The 21,843-nt window shown below is 39.9% G+C and overlaps 1 protein-coding gene across 5 annotated transcripts in view; it reads left to right on the top strand.

The window, feature by feature from the left end:
* Positions 1 to 1,394: 1,394 nt before the first annotated feature.
* LRP6 (LDL receptor related protein 6) overlaps positions 1,395 to 21,843 on the top strand; it is a 65,032-nt gene continuing 44,583 nt past the window's right edge. For all 5 annotated transcript variants that reach the window (XM_062490894.1, XM_062490893.1, XM_062490890.1 and 2 more), the window contains exons 1-5: positions 1,395 to 1,592; positions 12,049 to 12,245; positions 12,973 to 13,104; positions 20,711 to 21,107; positions 21,601 to 21,772. In XM_062490894.1, coding sequence (XP_062346878.1) covers positions 1,399 to 1,592; positions 12,049 to 12,245; positions 12,973 to 13,104; positions 20,711 to 21,107; positions 21,601 to 21,772 — 1,092 coding nt within the window. In that variant the 5' untranslated portion in view covers positions 1,395 to 1,398. The remainder of the gene's footprint in view (positions 1,593 to 12,048; positions 12,246 to 12,972; positions 13,105 to 20,710; positions 21,108 to 21,600; positions 21,773 to 21,843) is intronic.

Genomic DNA, 21,843 nt, shown 5'->3' with positions numbered 1-21,843 from the left:
AAATCTGACATGTTCTCTTCAGATATTTTTGTGCTCTGTGTTAAGATAAACATGTTGCTCTATGAATAATGACTCACTTTGGATCAAATAGGACAATGTTTCTGTTGATCAGCTGCATTTCTGTCCACAGATATTGCTGCACATTAAAGCAAACATGCTGTAGACATGAATTAAGGGGGAAGATACAGCATGGAATTTCCTGACTCTTTATAATAATAATACCAATAATAGTAAATAAATAAAAATAATAAAAAATAATAAATCTTTGACAAGAATAATTTCATCTGCAAGTGTTTCTTAAATGTGTTGCACACTTGTTTTCTTTTAGAGGATGGGTGGCTAGGCCTCTTAGCATGTGGGTACCATATACTGACTTGTGATTGTGTGATGATCTGAGCTATTTTAAAGGCCTCAGGTCTTTCCTAATCTGGATTGTTTTGACTGAGCCAGGCTAAGGAGCACAGATACAAGCAGGTAATGCTGGCAGATGTCATGAGGTTATGAGAAGCAATTTAGGACAGTAGTCTGTTCCAGCTGCAACAACAAAACATGGCAAGCACCATGGACACACTTTGCCAGATCTGTTTATGTTCTATGTTACTTAGTTTAGTTATGCATTCTGTCAACAACACACAAACGTAAATTTATTTTCTACCACCTGCAGAAAAAGACAAATATTCTTACCCCCTGCTAGTCTCCAGCCAAAATAAAGTGGTTTCCCTGGCTTTGCCTCAGTCTTAAATGCAACTAAGTAGCTTCCCTCTCCCCACTACTTGTTAAATAATGTTTAAAAATTGATGTATGTTACATGTTTTAAAACTTGCCTACCCAGTCTTAAAATATTTTACAGAGTGTTTTTTCTCAGTTACTGGATGCAAATGGTACTTCTGAGCTTAGCTGCTTGTCTCATAATTTCTCTGGATATTTAAGGACATGAATTGATCTTCATTCATAACCACTTCACTGCATCCTGTGCAACTATGTCTGCTATAAGTCTGCACACCTTCTTCTGTGCCCCCTAAATTCTGACACATATTAGAGAAGCTGTTGTACTTTTATGATACTTTGTAATATCTGCCTTTGCTGTTTAATGATGAATTTTGAGATGGTTGTCAAGATCTGTTGGATATCTCCAACTTTCTCACTTGACCCAAGGAAAGAAAGAAACATATGGAAGTATAACCTGATATAGTACTGTGGGGTTTCTCTTGTTTTTCTTCAGCTTTTTGTGAAGTAACTTTGTTTCCCAGGGTATGTGCCCCTTACCCAGTAGAGCAGAGCTCCACAGACATTGTCTCTGCAGAACAGAGAGTGCCTTTGTCTTACTGAAAGTTGTAGATTTATAAATGATTGCTTTCTCTTTTTTTGTCCTTTCTCTTTTCAAATAATTGTAGGTTCATGTACTGGACAGACTGGGGAGAGGTACCAAAGATAGAACGAGCTGGGATGGATGGTTCAAGCCGCTCCATTATCGTTAACACGGACATATATTGGCCAAACGGACTGACGTTGGATTATGAGGAACAGAAACTCTATTGGGCAGATGCTAAACTGAATTTCATCCACAAATCAAATCTGGATGGAAGTCATAGGTAAGAATGTTTTGGTTTATGTGTGTAAGGTGGGGATTTTCTTAGAAGATGCTGCCTAAGCAATATGGTAATCTTTGTTGCAGCAAATTCTCACATTAGCATTCACAAGGTTTTAAGCAAACCAGTGCTGTCAGAAACTTTTATCCTTCATAATCCTTACCTTTCCAACACTGTTAAGTGGAATGTGTGCTTCTCTTCAGGGTATCATGTAACTCTTCCAAAGACTTTTCTTAGAAACTTAGTTAGTTCTTAGTTCCATAAAATAATCCTTGAATCCCATTGTTAATTGTCTAAGATTATGTAGCAAAATTGTCTCTTTTCAGTAGGATTTCTGTGCAGTGTTGCTGTGGTATTCAGAAATGCAGAAGACAATATAAGAAAAAATGCAGAAGATAATATAAGAAAATGGATCATCATACATTAGTATTTCTGTTTCATTAGTCCTTGGGGCTGGGAAATTAGTGGAAAACAGTCCTTACAGGAGAGAGACGTTAAAACAACTGTTTTCCTTGAACAGATTTATAGCAATGAAGTTATTGTTTTGATTCAGTTGCAGTTACTTCTTAAGTAAGGGTATAACTTATACTTTGTGTATATGCGTTTATCTCTAATTTTGGCAATGACTCTCTTCATTAGATGATCTCTGACAAGTACACACTGCTTGCACACACAAATAAATCACAGCTTGTGCCTAAGTTGTCATATGGAGAGATGATTTTTTTGTGGGGTTGTTCTTTGCAAATTTTTGTGATGTTTTAGCTGTTTTAGCTCGGCGTGAAATACCCTTTATGTTCTCTGTTCTGGCTTCTTAGGGACTTGCCCACCTTTCACCACAAATGTTAATTTGACATGAATAAATGAATTCTATTGATAAGATCATTGTTTTGTGTGGACTGGCAGGTAGGACCACAGGCAATGTGCACGAAACATGTCCACTGTCTCCCAGTGATAATTATTTTGCACTCCACAATGTCTTTGCAATGCTGGTTTGAGAGGTTACATCACTTTCCTTCAAAGTTCTGCCTTTTAAGTGATCACGAGTTCATGCAGTATGTTTGCAATGGTGTTTGTTCATGGAAAGTACCTGGAGTTGAATGCAGTTTTAAATTTGTGTCTTTGGATAGAAGTATTATGACTAGCTCGGTTAATTCAGAACATGGGCTATGGATATCTGTTTTGAAGTAGTCCTTTGTTTGCTCTTTGTTTCACGAGAAAAGAATGTTAGTATTAAACTGAGATAAATGTTTTAGAGAGATTCTTTCAAAAAAGAAGACTGTCACTTCAGTTTTCAAGTAATGGAGAGAAAAGGATAGAAATTGTCATATACAGTAGCAATATAAGCATTTTTTTTATTTTATCTGGTGTTTCCAGCCTTTCTTGTTCCAGAGCTACTTCTGTGTTTCCTGCTGGACCTTCTGCTTTTTCGATCTTGTTTTGCTACTGGCTTCTTTGCAATTTCTCTCTTGCTGGTGATCTGTTGCACAGTGGTGTAAATATACTTGGTTTTGGTATTCTGTTTTAATTTTCATGGTGTTTATTCCCTGGTCTGCCATTGGTTAATCTGGGGGATGAGGCTGTGGAGATGCTGAATTTTCTTGGTACGAGGGGCTGACCAGCCTTGTTTGTGTGAGGACAGCTGTGTTCACTAGCTGCCGCATGGCGCAGAAGTGAAGTCACCTGAGTCCCAGTAGTTATCTCATTCCACAGTAAATTCTCTGGAATTAGTTAAGCCTGTAATAAAGACCTGTGTAGACAAGTAATTTAGATTTTTAGATCTACTAGTTGTTTCTTACGCAGCCATAAAAACCAAAGCAGACAAATGCTTTATGTTGGGTTTATTTTTCAAACTGATACATTTCAGTATCAGGAATATGTTGTGGCAGTATGCTAATATATTACTATTTCAGGGGCAGAAAGGGCAGCCATCCCTAGAAAGCAAAGCACTTATGACTTCCCTTAAGCACTCAGAGGCACAAACCAATTGTAACAGCACCTGTTTTTCCCTAGGCATGTGAGAAGGTTCTGAAGATTCAAGAAACAGTCAACATCTGTATCCAGGCATTTTAGTTTCATTTTTTGTTCTTTGCAATTACATCATAAGGGGGGAAAAAGGAACTGCAGAAGTTAGGCTGCTCTACAATGGGGTTTTATGGAGTGGATTTTTCTGCTGTGACATCTTAGCCTCTGCCTGTATTAAGAAAAAAGATATTCTGGGGCTATCCAAAGTGAGGGGGTTTTTTTGTGTAGGTATGGTCTTTTGGTTATCCAACAAACACAAATTTTCAATATGATATTTTACAGCTGTAATTCTGTATTTTGTCTCTTAATTTTGTTCATCTTTTTCAATAACTAATTCACTAATACTAGAAAAAAAAAAACAAAACCCACAGTTTCTAATTCTGCAGCCAAAACAAATGCCTTTTAGGTTTTCCTTTTCAGTGGAAAAAAATCACCCCACCAAACCACCCAAAACCCACAAAGCCTTTAGTCTTTTTTCCTAGCCATCTCCAACCCTGGGGAAAAAAAAATAAAAGTAACCAACAAAAAGCCCCACTCACCACCTCTTAAGAGGGCTATTGGTTGGGGTTTTTTCCTTAAGAGTTAAGTGTGGGGGAGAACAAGATGATTATCAAGTGCCTAATCTCACTTAAACCAGACTCTTTGGTTTATTTAGAAGCTGACAGTTATCGTAATTTTTTTTATTGATATTTAGACCATTCTTCTAAATTGCTGCTTTATAGTTATATTTAGTTGCTTTGAGGTTCTTGTTTCTTAATTTCTCTTGATCAGAACAGATTCTTTGATCCTTGTGAAGTCTTACTAGTTTTTCTGATGCTTTACCTAATGTCAACATGTCTGGGAAAATATTTGCTTCTGGAAGTTGGCACTATTGAAATGAAAAAGCCAAATGAGTTATTGAAAGACGCATCTTCGTAAAAATTGGGTCTTCTAGATCTGGTTAGTTTTGGTAGCTTAGAAAAGGAAGCAGATGAGCAAAGATTTGATCTGTCAAGTTTTTTAGTGTTGCTTGACAGGAGGTGGGAAAGAGTCTGTAGCAGGTAAGCAATTTTAAAAGCTTCATGTAAAGTAGGATGGTGTAAGTTAATTGCTTTGGGAGAAATATTTGGTAGGAACTAACATCCTTCTATCAGCAAACAATTCAAACAGTTCAGAGAAAACTGATTTTGTGATTCAGAAGGTGAAAAAATACAGTGTAAATAGGAAAATATTTTAATTGATGTGTCAATGTGTCACTGACTGTTAAAGTATTGAAGTTCAAACCTCAGAGGTCTAAAATTTGGGAAGAGTTCTCTCTAGGAATTCACAGTGTATTTCTAAATCTGTAAGAAATCCAAAACTTTTTTGTTGTTTTCTTCCTATGGTCTGGATATTAGCTCTCTACACTTGACACTATATGAGAATTAAAACTTTTAAGATTCATATCTCAGAGAAGTATTTTGATCTGGAATATGCTGAGTTGGGAGGGACCCACAAGAATCATTGTGTCCAGCTCCTGGCCCTGCACAGACATCCCAACAACCCCACCCTGTGCATCCCTGGGAGCGTTGTCCAAACACTCCTGGAGCTCTGGCAGCCTCGGGGCTGTGACCATTCCCTGGGGAGCCTGGGCAGTGCCCAACAACCCTCTGGGGGAAGAACCTTTCCCTGATATCCAGTCTGACCCTTCCCTGACCCAGTTCCAGCCATTCCCAGGTCCTGTCCCAGAGAGCAGAGCTCAGTGCCTGCCCCTGCTCTTCCCCTCAGGAGAAGCTGTGACTGCGATGTCTGCCCTCAGTCTCCTCCAGCTGAACAGACCAAGTGTCCTCAGCTGCTCCTCACACGGCTTCCCCTCAAGGCCCTTCACCATCCTCGTGCCTTCCTTTGGACACCCTCTGATAGTTTAATGTTCCCCTGATATTGTGGCACCCAAAACCACACACAGTATTCCAGGTGAGGCTGCTCCAGCCCAGAGCAAAGCAGGGCATTCCCTCCCTGGCCTGGCCAGCCCTGGTGCCCCCAGGACAGGGATGTCCCTCCTGGCTCCAGGACACTGGTGGCTCATGTCCAACTGGCCACTGACCAGGACCCTCAGGTCCCTTTCCCTGGCACTTCTTTCCAGCGTTTCCTTCCCAGTCTGTGCATCCAGGGTTGCCCCATCCCAGGTACATGATGGACATTAATCCTTTACTTGTTGTTTACAGGGGTCTGGAAAGTGAAAGAGTGCATTAGGCTGGTGGGAGGAATATGCAGAGAGAAAAACAAATTATAAGCCTTGATTATTGGAGTTTGGTGGAATTTTCTGTCACCTCTTCCAATAGGACTGGAGTCACAGTGAGCCACTAAAACCAGTATGCAGCATGAACAGCTCTGGCTGTAGTACTCAGTTAAATATGTGGTAGAGTCATAAATTTGTGAGAGAACCTCTCTAGCAAATTTTACAGGGATGATTGTGGTTCATTACCTGCTAGCCCTGGGATTTACTAGCCCTAGCTGCTCCAGTGTTGGGTTCATTAGAATAAAGACGAAGAGCAGAGTACTTGATGACTAATGCCCTTGATTTGCCAGTGAGAAAAAGGAACGAACAGTTTTTCATGTCAGAATGCAATAATTAAAGAACTAAATTGATGCATAGAAGAGATGGTTTTGTGTTTTTGCAGCTCTTGCCCTGCTCTTATCAGAGGGAACAGTTGCTTTTTGTGGGACTAATTAAACAAAACTGAAATGCAGACAGCTCTCCTGTGAGTAGAGTCCCCAAGATAGGTTGGCCTGCTAAAGGAGTTCTTGAATTAATTTCCTCTTCCTTTACCCTGCAGCAGCAGTTCTAATTAATAAGTTAACACGTTACTGGCTGAAGGGAAATGCACTTACAAGGTCCCCCAGGAAGTGTTTGTGCTAATGAGATAGTTTTTGAGGCCACTGTAAGAAAACATACTTCCAGTAACTGTCAGAAAGCTGGGAAGCTCTTGCAAGAGGTGGATGTCTTAAGTTTGCATTTGAGCATTGCTTTTTCTAGTTTGTCTTTTCAAGCATCAGCGCATGTCTGTCTGCCAGATGATTAGTTGCAGATGTGTTGAAACACTAAAAATACTGTATCCCTGCATTTAGAAGAGGATTGTTTTCCTTATTTGCCTATAATGTATACAGTACATGACTGTGTACAAGGTATAAAATCTCCTGTCCTGTTTATATCTTTCTGTATATTTCTGTGAGATAAAATTGCTTAACACCTTCAAGGAGCGAAGAGGAGCCAGTCAGTGGTGAGAAGCCTGTTTCAATAGAGGCCAGTGCAGAAACCAAATAATGCCCTAATTAGAACTGCTAGAGAATCCTGCATAAAAAGAATTAATTAGATGTTTTGGACATAGAGGTAGGGTGAATTTCTTGGTTCTTCCACAAGGTGCTTCTGAAAAAAAAAAATGCTGGAGAAGTGGTGCTTCAAAACATCTGATTTCCTGAAGAATGAGCAACAGAATAGCATCATTTCTCAACCAGGATCTGATTTCTGATTGACTTTTTCAGACTTTCATTGCAGGTAGGATTTGAAATGTCATGGCTAGACCCATTTGTTACATATTCTTTCTGGAAACACATGGCAGTTGTGGCTTAAAGAAATGGACAAAGGACAAAAACACTGTGGTCTGAAAAGAGAGCATTATATCCCACAAATCATGTTTCTTGCTTATTTTCTCAGGCAATTAAAAGCAAGCTTGTCTTCTGATAGGAACATTTGGACAGGCATTCATGGTAAAAATGAAGCTTAACTTTGTGAGTTTGCTTTGCAAATGTTTTTTGTTAGGTTGGCAGGAGAGGAAATACTGTGAGCTGAGGGAACCAGAGCTCCCTGCCCTCCTTGTGGCATCCTTCATGTGGTATTTTATGAGTGTATCTTTAGTCTTTGATCCTGCTTCATCTGATTCATGCTCTGAGTGCTGTGGCCACTTGCTAACATTTCCGGTTGTCACAAGCTGAAGATGTGTAATTCCAGCAATTTTGTTAATACTCAAAGCATTAAGCATTCTGTAGATAGCAAAAAAGGTTTTGTTTAAAATACTTTAATTTGCTTTGTGCAAACCTCTTATATGCTTTCTTTAATTTGATGAGCAGTAAAAGCAGGTTTATTTTTTTTTGCCTTTCTGATAGCCTGGGAATTTGTAATAGGTATGGGATCCTCATAGGGACACAGGAGAAATTGAGTGAAACATAAATGTCAAAAATTCTTGCACCCTGCCCGGGAGTCTGAACACAGGCAGCCTCAGGGGTTGCCTGAAAGGAGTTTTGCTACTGTGAAGCTGGAATGTTAATGGTTTAAAGACATACAGGCCAGAACATCTGAAGTACCCCGGTTTTTCTGCAGGTGTTCTGATCAGGTCTTGAGAATAGAAAACTGTAATACAGCAAGAATAAAAGGCATTTGGTTCATGGAAAGTGTTTACTTTTATGGAGAAATGCTGTTATGTTTGGATATAAAACGTTGTTAATATTCTAGGGGGGGAAATAGTAGTTCTTATGATATTTTAAATTTAAGTTATCTTGATTATTGGTACCTTACTTTTCGTGATCCAAATTATTAAATTTCATAGCTATAACATAGCTTAGAATTAATTGAAATAGAAATAAAGGCAGACTGAGGAAATACTGGTTATAATAAAGAACATGAATTTAATGGTTTTTGCTCAAGTTGCTGTTAATATTTATTTCAAATGAGTTTGGTCTTTGTCTGAAATGCATAGTCTCCTGAAGCAAGAGCTTTTTGTCATTGTTAATATAAAACTGGATAGACTGTCTATGAAGTTTTGTGTCTATTCTGTTTCAGAATTCGGTAGTTCCTTTTGTAATTCCTGCTTTAACTTGTTTATTGTTTGTTTCCTTTATTTTCACAAAGTGTTTCACAGGACTCTTTCACAGAATAGGGCTAGAACAAAGGTGAATATATTTAAATTGGATCTATATTTTCTCCAGACAGTAGAAAACTCTACCACAACAAGTATTTATTGTAACAGCATCTCTGATTACCGTGATGATAAATAGCTGTATTTGGGAAATCGTGATATTCAACACAGACTGAATTTAATTTCTTTGGAATCTGCTTGTTTTCTCTCTGTTTCTCTTCTCATCTTTCTTCTCTGCTGTCCCTTTATGCATTTCCTTCCCAGGCAGCTCAGCAGAGATGGTGGCTTTTAAAATGTCAATCACAGTCCAGATTTTTAAGGCAAATTTGTGTGATTATATGCCTGGTGCAGGGAAGATTATTGAAGTTTGTATGTGCTTAGTACCATCTAATACAGAGCCAAGTTGCATCTTGCAGAAGCCCTGGAGATGTCCCCTGAATGAATAACATTACTCCTTATCCCTAGCTCTCACTTTCCCATTGTCTCTTGCGTCTCTTACTTAAAGAGATTAAAAGTGCAGCAGTCTGAAGGAACCAAGGAGGTTGGTAAAGGGTTATAGGGTGGAGTGCCTTTTACTGTCATATCACTTGTTCCTGTCAAGCCTGGCCTGATAATGTAGCTGTCTCCAAGGGCCTGTGACATCCCATCAGCCCAACTGCACCTGCAGTGCTGTACCTGGAAGCAGTATCAGGGCCAGGAATGTGGAGACCTCTCTGCTCCCCGACCCTGTATGGGTGCTTGTGAACCACCCTGGAGGTGGAGGCACCTGCTTCCATCAACACTCTGCAGCAGCTGAGTACAACAGGTGACAGTCTGGTCACCTTCATCCACCTGGGTGTGCTTAATAAATAATCAGTCAAGGCAGAAGTCAGGACCCCTTGTCTTGCTCAACAAAAGCAGAGCTCTGCAGTTCCTAGTGCAGGTCATGCTGAAGCATAGCTGCTCACAGCAGCCATCATAAGGTCATTTCTTGCTCCCTCCTCCCTATTCTTCTTTTTCCTGTTTTTTAATGGCTGTGTTCTCCAGCCCCTTCCTCCTGCTCCTCATTAGGGTGTGGAGACTCACTGAGCTCAACTCAAGCTACTGCTTCCATGCTGGCACACATCATGTGGCTGCTGTTCAGCAGCGCTCAAGTGTGGCCTGTGGTGGATGTTCCAAGGGGGAAAAAGCCCTGCTGGTTTTGCTGGTTGGAAGTGAGCTATCACCTTGTAATGGCTTGCTAGAAACAAAGGTTGCAGAGTACATGTTACTGGTAATACTGATCTTAATGAGATGCAAGAAAACCACACTTGTTTGGGCCCAAAGCCATCTTCATGCTTTGCAACCTTATATCTGCTGAGAAAAATAGTACAAGTAGAGGAGTAATTGCTTCAAGGCTGTGACTGACAGCACCGTCATATGAAGGGCTCCTGAATCTCTCCAGATAAAGGCTGGTTTAAATAAGGGTCACAGTTCACCTGATGCATTGTCATATGAATAGATGGTTGTCTGAAAGTTAGGCATGTCTAAGAGCAGCTATTGTACTCAAACATTTATTTCCACTAATGGTGGGTACAAACCAGATATAAAATTCCTCTGTGTAGTGGTTTTTTTTGGTTGGTTGGTTTTGGATTCAAGTAAGAGATTCAGAACTCTTCATTAAAATGTGGCTTCTCTTGTTAAGGGAATGCTGTCTTGGGTGCAGGTTTGATTATGGTGCGAGTTTTTGACTTTTACAGCTTCTGTTTCATATGACAAAATGTCATATGTGTCATTTGTCAAATGTCGTACATAGAGACTTAGTCTCCAAGCCTGTTCTAAACTAAAGTTCAAATCTGAAAATATTTAGGATTTGGGATTAGGGTTGGTTAAAATGTTTGCAGATTTAGAATGCCTTTACACTTGGTATAGTACCAGAATGTGTTGCATCATTCTGGCTTCACTGTTTGGCTGGCAGGTTTCAGCTTTGAATTGTATTACAATGGTCTTTTGTCAGATGCTTAGTTGGTGCATTTAATTAGAAGCAAATATATACCTGACTCCAGACAGAGATAAGAAAGAAAAGATAGTATGTCCTACTTTTGAGTGCAAAATATCAAGAAATAGAAGATTTTGTTTGGTGTAGAATTGGATCACTAGAGTGACAAGCAAGAGAATCTGTATCTTTTTCTCATAAGTAGAAAAAAATAGAAACTTTAAAAGTACTACATCTTTTTCCAGGAGCTAAGGTGAAAGAACAGTAATGACTTACAGTCTCTTTGTACTCAGAGTCATTGATAGAAGGCACCTTCAAGCTTCTTGCTTTAATATGCTCTTCTGTTATATTTTAACAGCAAATATTTGGAAAATAAAAGTATCTTTGTCATCTGTTAAATCACTTCAGTTAGACTTATTTCCAGAAGTGATGCCTATGGTGTGGGGGTGTTTTCTCAGTAAATGTATGGATAATTACTGTCTTCCCTGCAAGAAGAAAATTTACAGGCTGGTGTTCATCCTGGAACTTACTCTGAAGGAGTAGTAGGGCTGTGTGTCAATGTCAATCCCTTCTGCTTGCAGTTCAGGAAAGGGATGGTGATCCCCACTGTTCAGAAGGACCTTGCCTAGGTGGGAACATACTTCCACTTAGGCAGTTAAGAAGAAAGGAGGTGGGAAGAAGCACTCCTGTAAGTGGTACTTTGTGTGGTGGCCCTGCTTTGAGCAGTGTGTTGGTCCAGATGACCTCTGTAGTCTTCTCCATGTTAAATTTTTCTGTGATTCTGAATAAAATAAGAATTGAGCTACGTAATTCCGGTTCTGAGGATCATAGGTACAGATAATTAGTTTCTACATCACAAGAACCTGGAAAATCTGTCTTCAGTAATGTTTGTGCTGAATTTTTGTGATGGCTAATGAGCATGTCTTTGTATATATACATAAAATATATGGGTATGCTCTTTAATTTTGTTTATGAACCTGGAGAGAGGCAGTGACCCAGTTTGCTTAGAAATTATGTCATTACCGTGGCAGAAAATCACTAAAACTCTGTTTAATGGCACTGCTTATAGTGAAAACAATAGCTTAATAATTATCATAATAATGAAAGTAACTTTAAGGATTTCTTTAGAGTGAAAAACTATTTTACTTTGGAGTATTTTTTGATGGTTCAAAAGAGGAAGAGGTGGATGGACAGCTAATTGACCAGTTTGTCTCAGTGTGAAATCTGCTGAGGCTGGAATTGGTGGACATGGTAAATCAGCAGGTAGCAGTCAGGCTTGCATAAAATCAGCTGGCGTTGCCCTGCTTCATGTGGTGGCAGAGAGCCCTACAGGCATGGACTGTTCAAGAGATAAGAAGTACCAGCAGATCTAAGGATTTCAGTTAGCATCTCTTGGGCTTCTCAGCATCAGTAGGCAGCCTGAAAATAGTCTCCCTGTGTTGTTCCTTCATATCGTTCCCCAAAGTGGCAGCTGTATATTTGTTTACCAAAAATAAATAAATACAGAGTTCTGATCAACAGTACCCGAACTTCTTTTCACAGAAGCTGTGTTCAGGCAAAACTGTCACATGAACTGTGTTTGAGTATTCATTTTCTCCCTGTGTTCTATTAGGCAAGCAGTGGTTAAAGGCTCCCTTCCACATCCCTTTGCTTTGACACTGTTTGGGGACACATTGTACTGGACTGACTGGAACACACATTCGATCTTGGCCTGCAGCAAGTACTCCGGGGAGGACCTGCGTGAAATACATTCCAACATCTTCTCTCCCATGGATATCCATGCCTTCAGCCAGAAGAGGCAGCCAAATGGTAAGCTGTCTTGCTGTCTTTTTAAAATTGCAAGCTGGAACTGATTTGCAGAAATCTTAATTAGCCTTTCTGTATGATGCTGGGTGGCTTCACCCACGTCATGATGCAATTTTTCCAGTGCAGAGAATAGCAAAAGACTCAGAGGGAAACCAGATATTCTCTGCATTTTTTGCAGGGATTTTTAAGTGCAAGAAAACCCCTCCATCTCTTACTTTCTTTTTGGCCTGACGCATGTATGTTGTCGTATTTTTCTGTTTCCTATACCACAACATAATATTTTTATTTTTCGAAGTGGTACTTCCTGAGTGAAAAGTAGTGTTACTTTGGCAGATGATATTAAGCAGGACTAGCTCTGTGTAGTAACCACTGTCTTAACCATTGTGTTAATTTACTGTGTTTACATTTTGTTTTTATATATACATTCAGCACCAGTGTGCTGAGGAGTTTGTAAAAATGCGAAGAGCAGAGCTGAAACGAAGTTCTAGTATAGAGCTAACTGCTGCTATCCCAAGAAGGGAAACATTCAACATCCGTGCATTTTGGTACCATAAATACCCCACTACTCAACACTTGGAAGTAATTTTTACTTGTTCTGTGTTTATCATTTCCTCCTTTAATCTGTGTTGCTGCCACTGATTCTACCACTCAAATGCCGTATGTGTCTTAACACATGATATGAGGTCATTCGTTATCAGAAGCATTAATCTGTGTGATTTATGTTTAACAGCTACAAACCCATGTGGAATTAATAATGGTGGCTGCTCCCACTTGTGTTTGATGTCTCCTACCAAGCCCTCTTATCAGTGTGCATGTCCCACTGGCGTGAAACTTCTGGAGAATGGAAAGACCTGCAAAGATGGTAGGCTTCTTAAAAGAAATCCTTTAGATTAAGCACAAAGTAGTTTTTTGGGGAAAGGGATTCTTTCAGCTGCACAATATGAATGATTCACCTTAGGGATGGCAAGTTCTGAAACTATGTATGCTTTTGCAGTATGGATAAATGATTGGAAAATGCCCTCTACATTTTAAAAAAGAAACATTCTCCGGAGGGAAGGGCATGTTGCCTCCAGTTACAAAATTGAAGTTGCAGTTCTGTCTCTGCCACTAACTCCCTGCAAGTTTTGGGGGGCTCTACTGTTTCCCTTTTCTTAGAGAATAACATACCTACCTCCTGTGTTGTCTCGAAAATGTTTCTGACATTATTGATGATGAAGGATTTGGCTAATAAGATTGTACAAAAACCCCTTTTTAATATTTTTTAAAGTTTGATGTCCATTTATTATACACACATACACCTGACATCTCTCTCTGAAAATAACCCCATGTTTATAGAGGTGCTGAAAGCCCTAAAACTCAAGACATGATCAAGACTTAGAGCTGCAAGTGCTGACTCAAAACTGCTTTTAGTTTCTCATTGTGGGCTAATATACGTGATTTTAAATTGTTATACTTTGTAAGTGTAGGTTTTGTCATGTTGAGCTGTGGTTGCTGTAGGACACTAATAGGCTCAAAATTAACACTGGGAGATAATTAGCTAGATCATAAATAACCATCTTTTATGCAGATCATCTCTCTAGGACAGAAGTAAATAGAGGAAAAACGATACAGCAGAGCTTAGTGTAAATAAGTTAAATAAAATGCAAAGAGAAATATTTTTTTAAATTGGAGTTTTATATTTTAAAAATTATTCCAGGCTTGTCAGCTGTGTTCAGAGTTTTCTTTAATTTCATGCTATTTCATTCTTTCTGCTGATTATTTTTGTGTCTCTCTGTGAACCTTGTTAAAATAAATTGCTGCTTTTATGTGAAAAACAGCTCCCAGTTTAGCCTGGCAGGATTGCTTATAAGAATTTCACCATACACAAACAAGATGTTTTTCTTCCATTTCCCTTGGTGTAAGGAGAAGCTTTAATAATACTGCTCTGGGTTGGTTGTATGTAGTCAGAATGTGACACAAATCCATGTGCTTTTCTAAATATACTTGATATGCACAGATAAACTCCAGTGTATCAAAGTAAATTACCAAGGGTAGGTAGAGGAATGGTATTAAAAACCCACCCCAGAACCTTATTAAAAGGATTTCTCATGCAGAGATATTCAGAATCATCAGCTCACTTTTTTTAGCCATTTCTTATGTCTCAGAATTTATAACTGTTGTTCTTTTCTCCCACTCCCTGAACAGAAGCCAAATTTTATGTTCCCAGTCAGCCATAACATGAATTTGATTTACAGAATATAAGACCCCACTATATTTGAAATATTGTTAGCCAAGTTGCTCCAGTATGTTGTCCACTTGTGTGCAAAAAACATTTTACAGGAACATTTCTCTTACACTTGTCAATATCATGTTGCATTTCATGAAGCCACCATTCTGCTGCTGTATATTTTGGGAACATTCTGCCTCTGCCTTTTCAGGAAAAAAAAGGGTGGGAAGAGGGCAGAAAATTGAGGCTGTTTATTTTGCTTGGCCTTCAGAAAGGAGACAGCACATAACCCAGATGAAACAACCTACTCGAATTATTAATTTGGTCCATTGGTTTTGTGCAGCTTTGATCCTGTGCAGGGCTAATTTCTGACATACTCATGCAGGAAGTTCAGCATTTAGAGCTGAGTGTGCCCCAAAATAGTGATTTTTGTTTTTTCACTCCTCTCTCCATGAAGGGAGGTGCAGATTGGTAAGCAGGCTTAAGGCTTTTGTGAGTAACCTACAACTTTCCAGAGCTCTTCAAGGCACATATTCACTGGAATTTCTTCCTGTATTTGCAAAGGCTGCAATTATTGATTTGGGGGAGGGAGGAGAACATAACACTTGAACAGAGCCAGAGTAGCCATAGACCAGAGTTCAAGATCTAAATCTGGACTTGTCTATGTGGGGACTTCATTTCTTAGGCTCCTCAAGGACCCCTGGGAAGTAAATTTGTTTTCTCATTTTCAGGTGTGCAGGGTGGGGGGGGTTGATTCTAGGTTCTTGGGTTGTTTTTTTTCCCCTTCTACTTGCCTTTTCTCTATATTTGCTATGAAAGTAGAGCTGAACCCTGAGAAGTTAATATTTTTACCTTGGATAATTTCAGTATACAGATGTAATGCTGCAGTGCTGGTTAAATCTCTGTTTGCAATTAAAATGTGTACATGACCATGGGAGAGACTGGTGACTGAGAAGTGAGGAAAGGTGAAAAACTAGGCTAAATTCTCTTCTTTAAGATGGTTTTGTCTTCTAGCAGTAGACTAAAATCAGACTGGTTCCTAAACCAAATTGTTTGATGGTGAAATGAGCCTCTTTGAGGAGAGAGCTTCATTTCTTGCTGCACTGTGGAGAATACTGGCCAGCGCTGGAAAGATTTTGATGGGTGAATTTTGAGTGTCTGTTTGTGGTGTTTGCAGTGCCTTGGCATTGACAGATGATCCTGGCAGCCAAAGGTGAGGCTGGCTGACCCTCCCTGAGCAGTTTCCATGACAACCTAGTGTTTTTGAATAATCTTGATTTATAGGAAATCTTTTTCCTCCCTTGCCTTTCTCCCAGTGCTAGTTTCTCCATTTTTTGTAGGGTTTTTTTAATCATACCTTAGAGGAGTTTTACTATTTCTTGTAAGATCTGTGAATACAGTAATGCACACACATTCCAATTTTGAAAGAAATTTCTCCACAGTGTATGAGGAAGGGGAGATACCTTAGAATAAAATACCTGTTTTTCTACTACCTGATAATAAAAATCAAAACAGTGAAGTATACTGAGATGTGGGCTTATAGCAAGGTTTTAGCTCCCCCACTGCGTGGGTGAAAGTTTGTAAATCCCTGTCCCTCAAGCAAAAGAGATGCAAAGAAGTTATTTCATGGGCAGATACTCCTCTGTCAATAACATGTGAAGCAAAGAGTCCTTTCTGAGCACCCAGGCAGGACTCAGGTCTTCTGCCAGAGACCTTTTACCACCTTGTGTCCTATTCTTGTTAATGTGTTGTTCTTCTGCACAACATACTGGAATTTCTCTTTTTCACTATTGTCTGCTGCTGTTTTGAGTTTGGCAGTGCTACATTTAAATGATCTTTTGATAGTTGTAAGACAAACCTGAATTTTCTTATATAAATGAGTTTGTCATTGGAGTTACAAACTCTGTCCATGTGCTCAGCTTCTGTCTTTGCCTGTAAGGAGTTTTTGCTGGTGTCCTGCAGTTGCTCCTGCCAATAGTGAAACGTGGTTTAAACTGAGAAAACCAGTGGTGACTTCAGCCAAGGGAGGAGTAGCAAGGTGCCTCACAGGGGAAAAGCAATGCTTCACACTTAAATTTCAGCCTTGCTTTGGCCATTCTGTTTTCTTCCAGGAAAAGAGGTTTTATTTTGCCTATGGATACTCACATCCTATTTCCCTGGTAGGCTTGGAGGCAGGAAGAAGGATTTTGTACTTCTTTTTGCAGTTTAGGGCTGTCCACTGCCTAATTTGCTTTGTCAGAAATAGCCAGGCTCCCGATTTGACAGCACAGATCAGGATGTTAGTTTCACACCTTCATTCTTTAATTTCTTTTAAAGAAGAAATATGTGATTAATTTCAGGTGCACGTTCTTTTGCCTTTAGTTTTAAGGTTGAGCTTACATGAAAAACTCTTGTTTGTCTTGTTTCGGGAAAAACAATTAGGAATTAAGTGTTTTGGTCAAATGTGAAGTAATTCTATTTGGGATGTATTAATAATCGTGATTTCTCAGATACAGGGAATGCATTATACATGTCTTAGGTCTAGCACTTATTTTGTATGCATTCCTGAGCATGTGTCTGTGTAGCTCAGCAACCACTGATGGTTTTAAAGTTCAATAACTTACAAATGACTGAGGCCTGTATGTCATTGAGAAGATGTAATTAATTGTAAAGGTTAGAAGGGCATTGGACTTAAAGCTGGCCGTTGCATGTATCTTCACACTTGCTCTGCTTCCCCCTTTCTCCCCCTTCCCTTAACTTCAACTAGCACACAGATTTAAATTATTTAGAATTTTAGTAGTGAATTTTTGAGGCAAGTATTAGTTCCAGTACTAATGTAATGCACCGTCGGTGAGCTTGTAATCCCAGCTTTCAAAGTGCTTAATAGAAGTAGGCTAAAGCTCTCAAAACTAAGATTCTGGAGTAAAGCTTATATGTCCGTATTTAGACAAGTAAGGGACTTGGCTTTTAAAAAATTGCTAACTATCTTGAATATCCTGTGACTTGAGGCACTGCCAAAAAGAATCTTGAGCTTAGTCCACAAGTCGAATGATTTAGAAGCGGAGGGAGAACAGCCTCAGGTCTGCATCTGGCTACAGCCTGCATGTGCCCTTTGAAAGCATATTAACCAGCTGAGGCTTGAGGTGTTTTATATGTTTGTGGCTTGTTCCAGTTCTCCTGATATGTGGTGGTAAATTTATAAAAATCCAATAATAAAGTTAAGGTTGCACACAGCCTGCATTGTCTTTTTCTTTTTTTTGGAAATATGATTCTGTACTCGTGATATTCTCTCTGTCATGCTCAGCATTAGTGGTTTGAATTTTTTTCTTAGAGAGGCAAGGCAAGAGGTCTGGAGATCCTGCTGTCATCTTAGCTTTTGCTTCATAACTGTTCTTTGGAGTTCAAGTGAATAAAATTGATTGATTCTGTCACGTCCTGGCACCCTTGAATACCTTGAGCATCTTCTGAGTGGTGATCAGTGCCTAGCCAGGTAAACTTTGCACAGCTGGTGTTTGTCAGACTTTTGAGACCACCTGGGGTTCTTTTCCCTGGCTGTTATCAAGGTGGTAATGGGATCAGACTATAAATACGCCCAGCTCTTGAATTTGTTATTTCTGCTATTGTCAGGACAAGCCTGAAGGTATTCAGTGATCTTTCCCTCAACCTGCCTGGAGGTGTAGTGCTTCTCTGCTGCCGAGTTTCTTTTTCCAAGTGGAATGATTGCTGGTCTAACTAAGCAGCTGAGGTGTTGGTTTGCAAATGTTTGGGTAATAGCTCTGAAGTAAGCTTTAAACTTTTTATTGCCTGGTTGGAGGGCTGTGGGCTGTTGTTTGATGGAGGGATTGGAATGCTAGCCAAGCCCCCAGATAAAGACCATGAAATTCTTAGCTCAGGGTTCCAGAGTACAACACAGGTTAGCTGAAAGCCAGTCATTTCCCAGTGCTGAGTCAAAGCTTAAACACAGTGGGTTGTTTGACTAAGCAAGGGTGTTGCAGGCTGAAAGCAGGATACTGAAGCTGTTGAGATGGGCTGTCTTTGGGAATAATGGAAAGGTCAATTGGTCAATTTTAAGGGTGAATTCCAGCAAGGGCATGGTCATACTGCACTGAGTCTTTCTGGAGACCTGGCACTGGTTCTTTGAAATGACTGTCAACTTCAGCCAGATCACAGAAATTATTAAATTAGGCCTTATATTTTGTTCTGTATATGGTAGACAATATATATGTTTTGAACTCTGAGGTTAGGGCATTTGCTTAACCTTAGGTTGACTTGATAATTCAAAAAAGGTTCAATTTTTTGGTTTTTAATATGCTTGTCATTATTATGTTTAAAAGGCAGGTTGGATAAATGACTGTGAAGCTGCTCAGGAAATGTAGTAGGGGTTTCTTTCTTCCTTGAACCTGAATTGTAGGGATTAGTTATGTGCTAAGACTTTGTATGAACATAATGCATCTGCTTGAATCCTAATGCTAAATTTTTGTTGTACTTAGGAGCAACAAATGCAGTTGTACATAGAGACTGTTGTGTCAATATTAATTGGTTCTGTAATTAAAAAAAAAAAAACCTTTCTAACAGGCCTTTTTTCCATTGGCTATGTCAGATGCTTTACAGTATTTTGAAAGATACAAAGGCATGTAATTAAAGGTCCGTTCCCCCCCCCCCCCCCCGCCCCCATTAATTAATGCATAAGAGTTAGTCACTAGAAGAACAGTTGAGTAGCATGTGCATATATTTCTGAACACAAGGTGTTTTAGGGCAGAAGGTCCCAGAGCTATCTTAGTCCATTCTGGACTACCAACCAGAAACACTTGCAATAATATCCTCAACTTCAGTTGTTGAAAGGTGCTGTTTCCTGCAGCACTGTGAAAGTGTCTTAGAGATTTTTTTTTTTTAACACATTATACTTGATGTAAATGTGGCAATGGCTGATCTGGCATCTCTCCAAGGTTTGGCATGCAGTGAGGTTTCATCTAGCATCGACGTCAATGACTGTCTTTTTAAAAACAAATTTGGCATCAAACACCAAAATTCTTCTTTCATCACCAACTTACTTATTCAGCTGTAGCTCTTTCAGTCTTCTAGCTCTTATTTATACCTCTTACACTTCAAAATGGAGACAGTGTGGCTTGGCAATTGCTCATTTTCACTGCATGTTCATGCATTTGTTTTACTAAGCCTTCCCCACCCTCCCCCTCATCCCCCATCAGTCCCTGTCAAAGCTGTCCACTCACTCTTTGAGGAGAGCCATTGCACCACACTTTCCCTGCAATTATGCATGCATTTTTCACCTTAGCTCTGGCTTCCCTCAGGCCTGAGGTGCTCTTATCTCGCTAAGACTCCAAACTGATAAGCCAGTTTAATTGGAATGGGGTGTGGTGGTTGTTTATCTTTCATTACATTGAAATCTGGTGACATAGAATAGAAAATTAAATGAAAATGAAGTAGATTTGACAGTAAGTACAACTGTCATTGATAGTACCATTAAACATGCTGTATTGCCTATGTGAAAACATCTTCTGCAGTGCAAGCTGATCTTAGTTATTTATTGTGATTCTGACTTTTGACCCAAAAGCCAGCAAAGCTTTTGTGTGCTTTAGCTCAAAATTATTTTATAAGACAATGTTATTTATCTTCATGTCTTCAATAAGCTTGTTCTTAACAAATGTGGGAGAAGGTGACAGCCCTCCTGCTGTGCATGGTCATTGCAGAGTGGTCTGTTCCCAAATCTGACTCCTCCAATGAAAACTCCAAAGAGTTTCTCGAAAGAGGTTTAGTTGTGGTGTTCTGTGCTACATTTTTTCCATTTATCAGGGGTACATACAGCTTGTTTGTAGTGGTTGTCTTCTCACCAGCAGCAGCAGTCAGTAAATTACATGCATAATTAGTTTCTCATCTAAGAGGTTGCAGGCCGCCTGTTGATTTGCGTAAAATAGCAGTATAGTTGCTGCATATCTTATTTCAGCACTTTGGAGGGAATGATATAGATAGAGAACATGTGCAACATGATACATTCTGGAAAAGGAAAGGACCACTGAATTTTCTCTGTAAACACATCTGACTTGCCCTGCAGAAGACTAAGCGAAGACATTGTGAGCAGCTTCACATTTGAAGCCTTGGAGTGGAATTCTGGAGTGGAATTCTGCTGGTACCCAGCAGTTTGGTTAGGTCCTGTGAAATCAAGGTAGCTAGACCATGTTGTTGGGAAGGGACCAACTCAAGTTCTCTATTTCCAGGATTTTTGCACGGCGTTTGCAAGGTGTTTGTGTTTGTCCTGTTCCTGCAGGCGCCACTGCACTGCTGCTGCTGGCCCGCCGGACGGACCTGAGGCGCATTTCCTTGGACACCCCCGATTTCACGGACATCGTGCTGCCGCTGGAGGACATCCGGCACGCCATCGCCATCGACTTTGATCCCCTGGAAGGATACATCTACTGGACGGATGATGAAGTGAGGGCCATCCGCCGCTCCTTCCTCGACGGCTCAGGCAGCCAGTTCGTGGTCACCGCTCAGATCGCTCACCCCGATGGCATCGCTGTGGACTGGGTGGCCCGCAACCTGTACTGGACAGACACAGGCACGGACCGCATCGAAGTCACCAGGCTTAATGGGACCATGAGGAAAATCTTGATATCAGAAGACCTGGAAGAACCCAGAGCTATTGTGCTGGATCCCATGGTTGGGTGAGCAGCTGTTTTGTGAGCATTTTTAAAGATGTTGGTCATGCAAAGAAGATACCTCTGTCTGCTTCTATGTAGATAATGGGATGCAGTGATAAACTTCTGAGCTTTCAAAATGAAAATACTGGGATTCTCTGAAAGTTAAGGCTCCAAGGCACAAGCAGTTCTGCTCTCTTTTGACCACCTGGGTAGTCATCTCATGTGTCTATGTTTTATTATTTTTAAAAATATTTTTGTGGACTGCATGAATCAGCTTGTTTATTCTAGCTAATAGCGCTGGTTATATTGTCTTGCTGAAGAGACTGATACAGGAATTTTGTGTGTTCACATGCCAGTTCTTTCTGAAAGGTTTGGCCATATTTACCTGGGTAAGGAAATATTTTTGGTTTAGAAATGTAACTTTCTGTGTGCTAGATGATTTTGGGGAAGAGTAGTCCAGAAGAAGCTATAAGAATATTGGAGCTTTTGGATTTATGAGGTTTTATTTCTTTTGCAGGTATATGTACTGGACTGACTGGGGAGAAATCCCAAAAATTGAGAGGGCAGCATTGGATGGCTCAGACAGAATTGTACTGGTGAACACCTCGCTTGGCTGGCCAAATGGGTTGGCTCTGGACTATGCAGAAAGCAAAATATACTGGGGAGATGCCAAAACAGACAAAATAGAGGTTTGTGATTGTACCTGCATTTCTTATTCCATGAAGTTATAGAATGTAGTTTTGCTTTTCTAAGTTTTCAT

Source organism: Cinclus cinclus, chromosome 4 (assembly GCF_963662255.1).
Source record: "Cinclus cinclus chromosome 4, bCinCin1.1, whole genome shotgun sequence".
NCBI classification, from domain to species: Eukaryota; Metazoa; Chordata; class Aves; order Passeriformes; family Cinclidae; genus Cinclus; species Cinclus cinclus.
The sequence above is the reverse complement of the archived record's forward strand: the minus strand, read 5'-3'. Positions and strand labels throughout refer to the sequence as shown.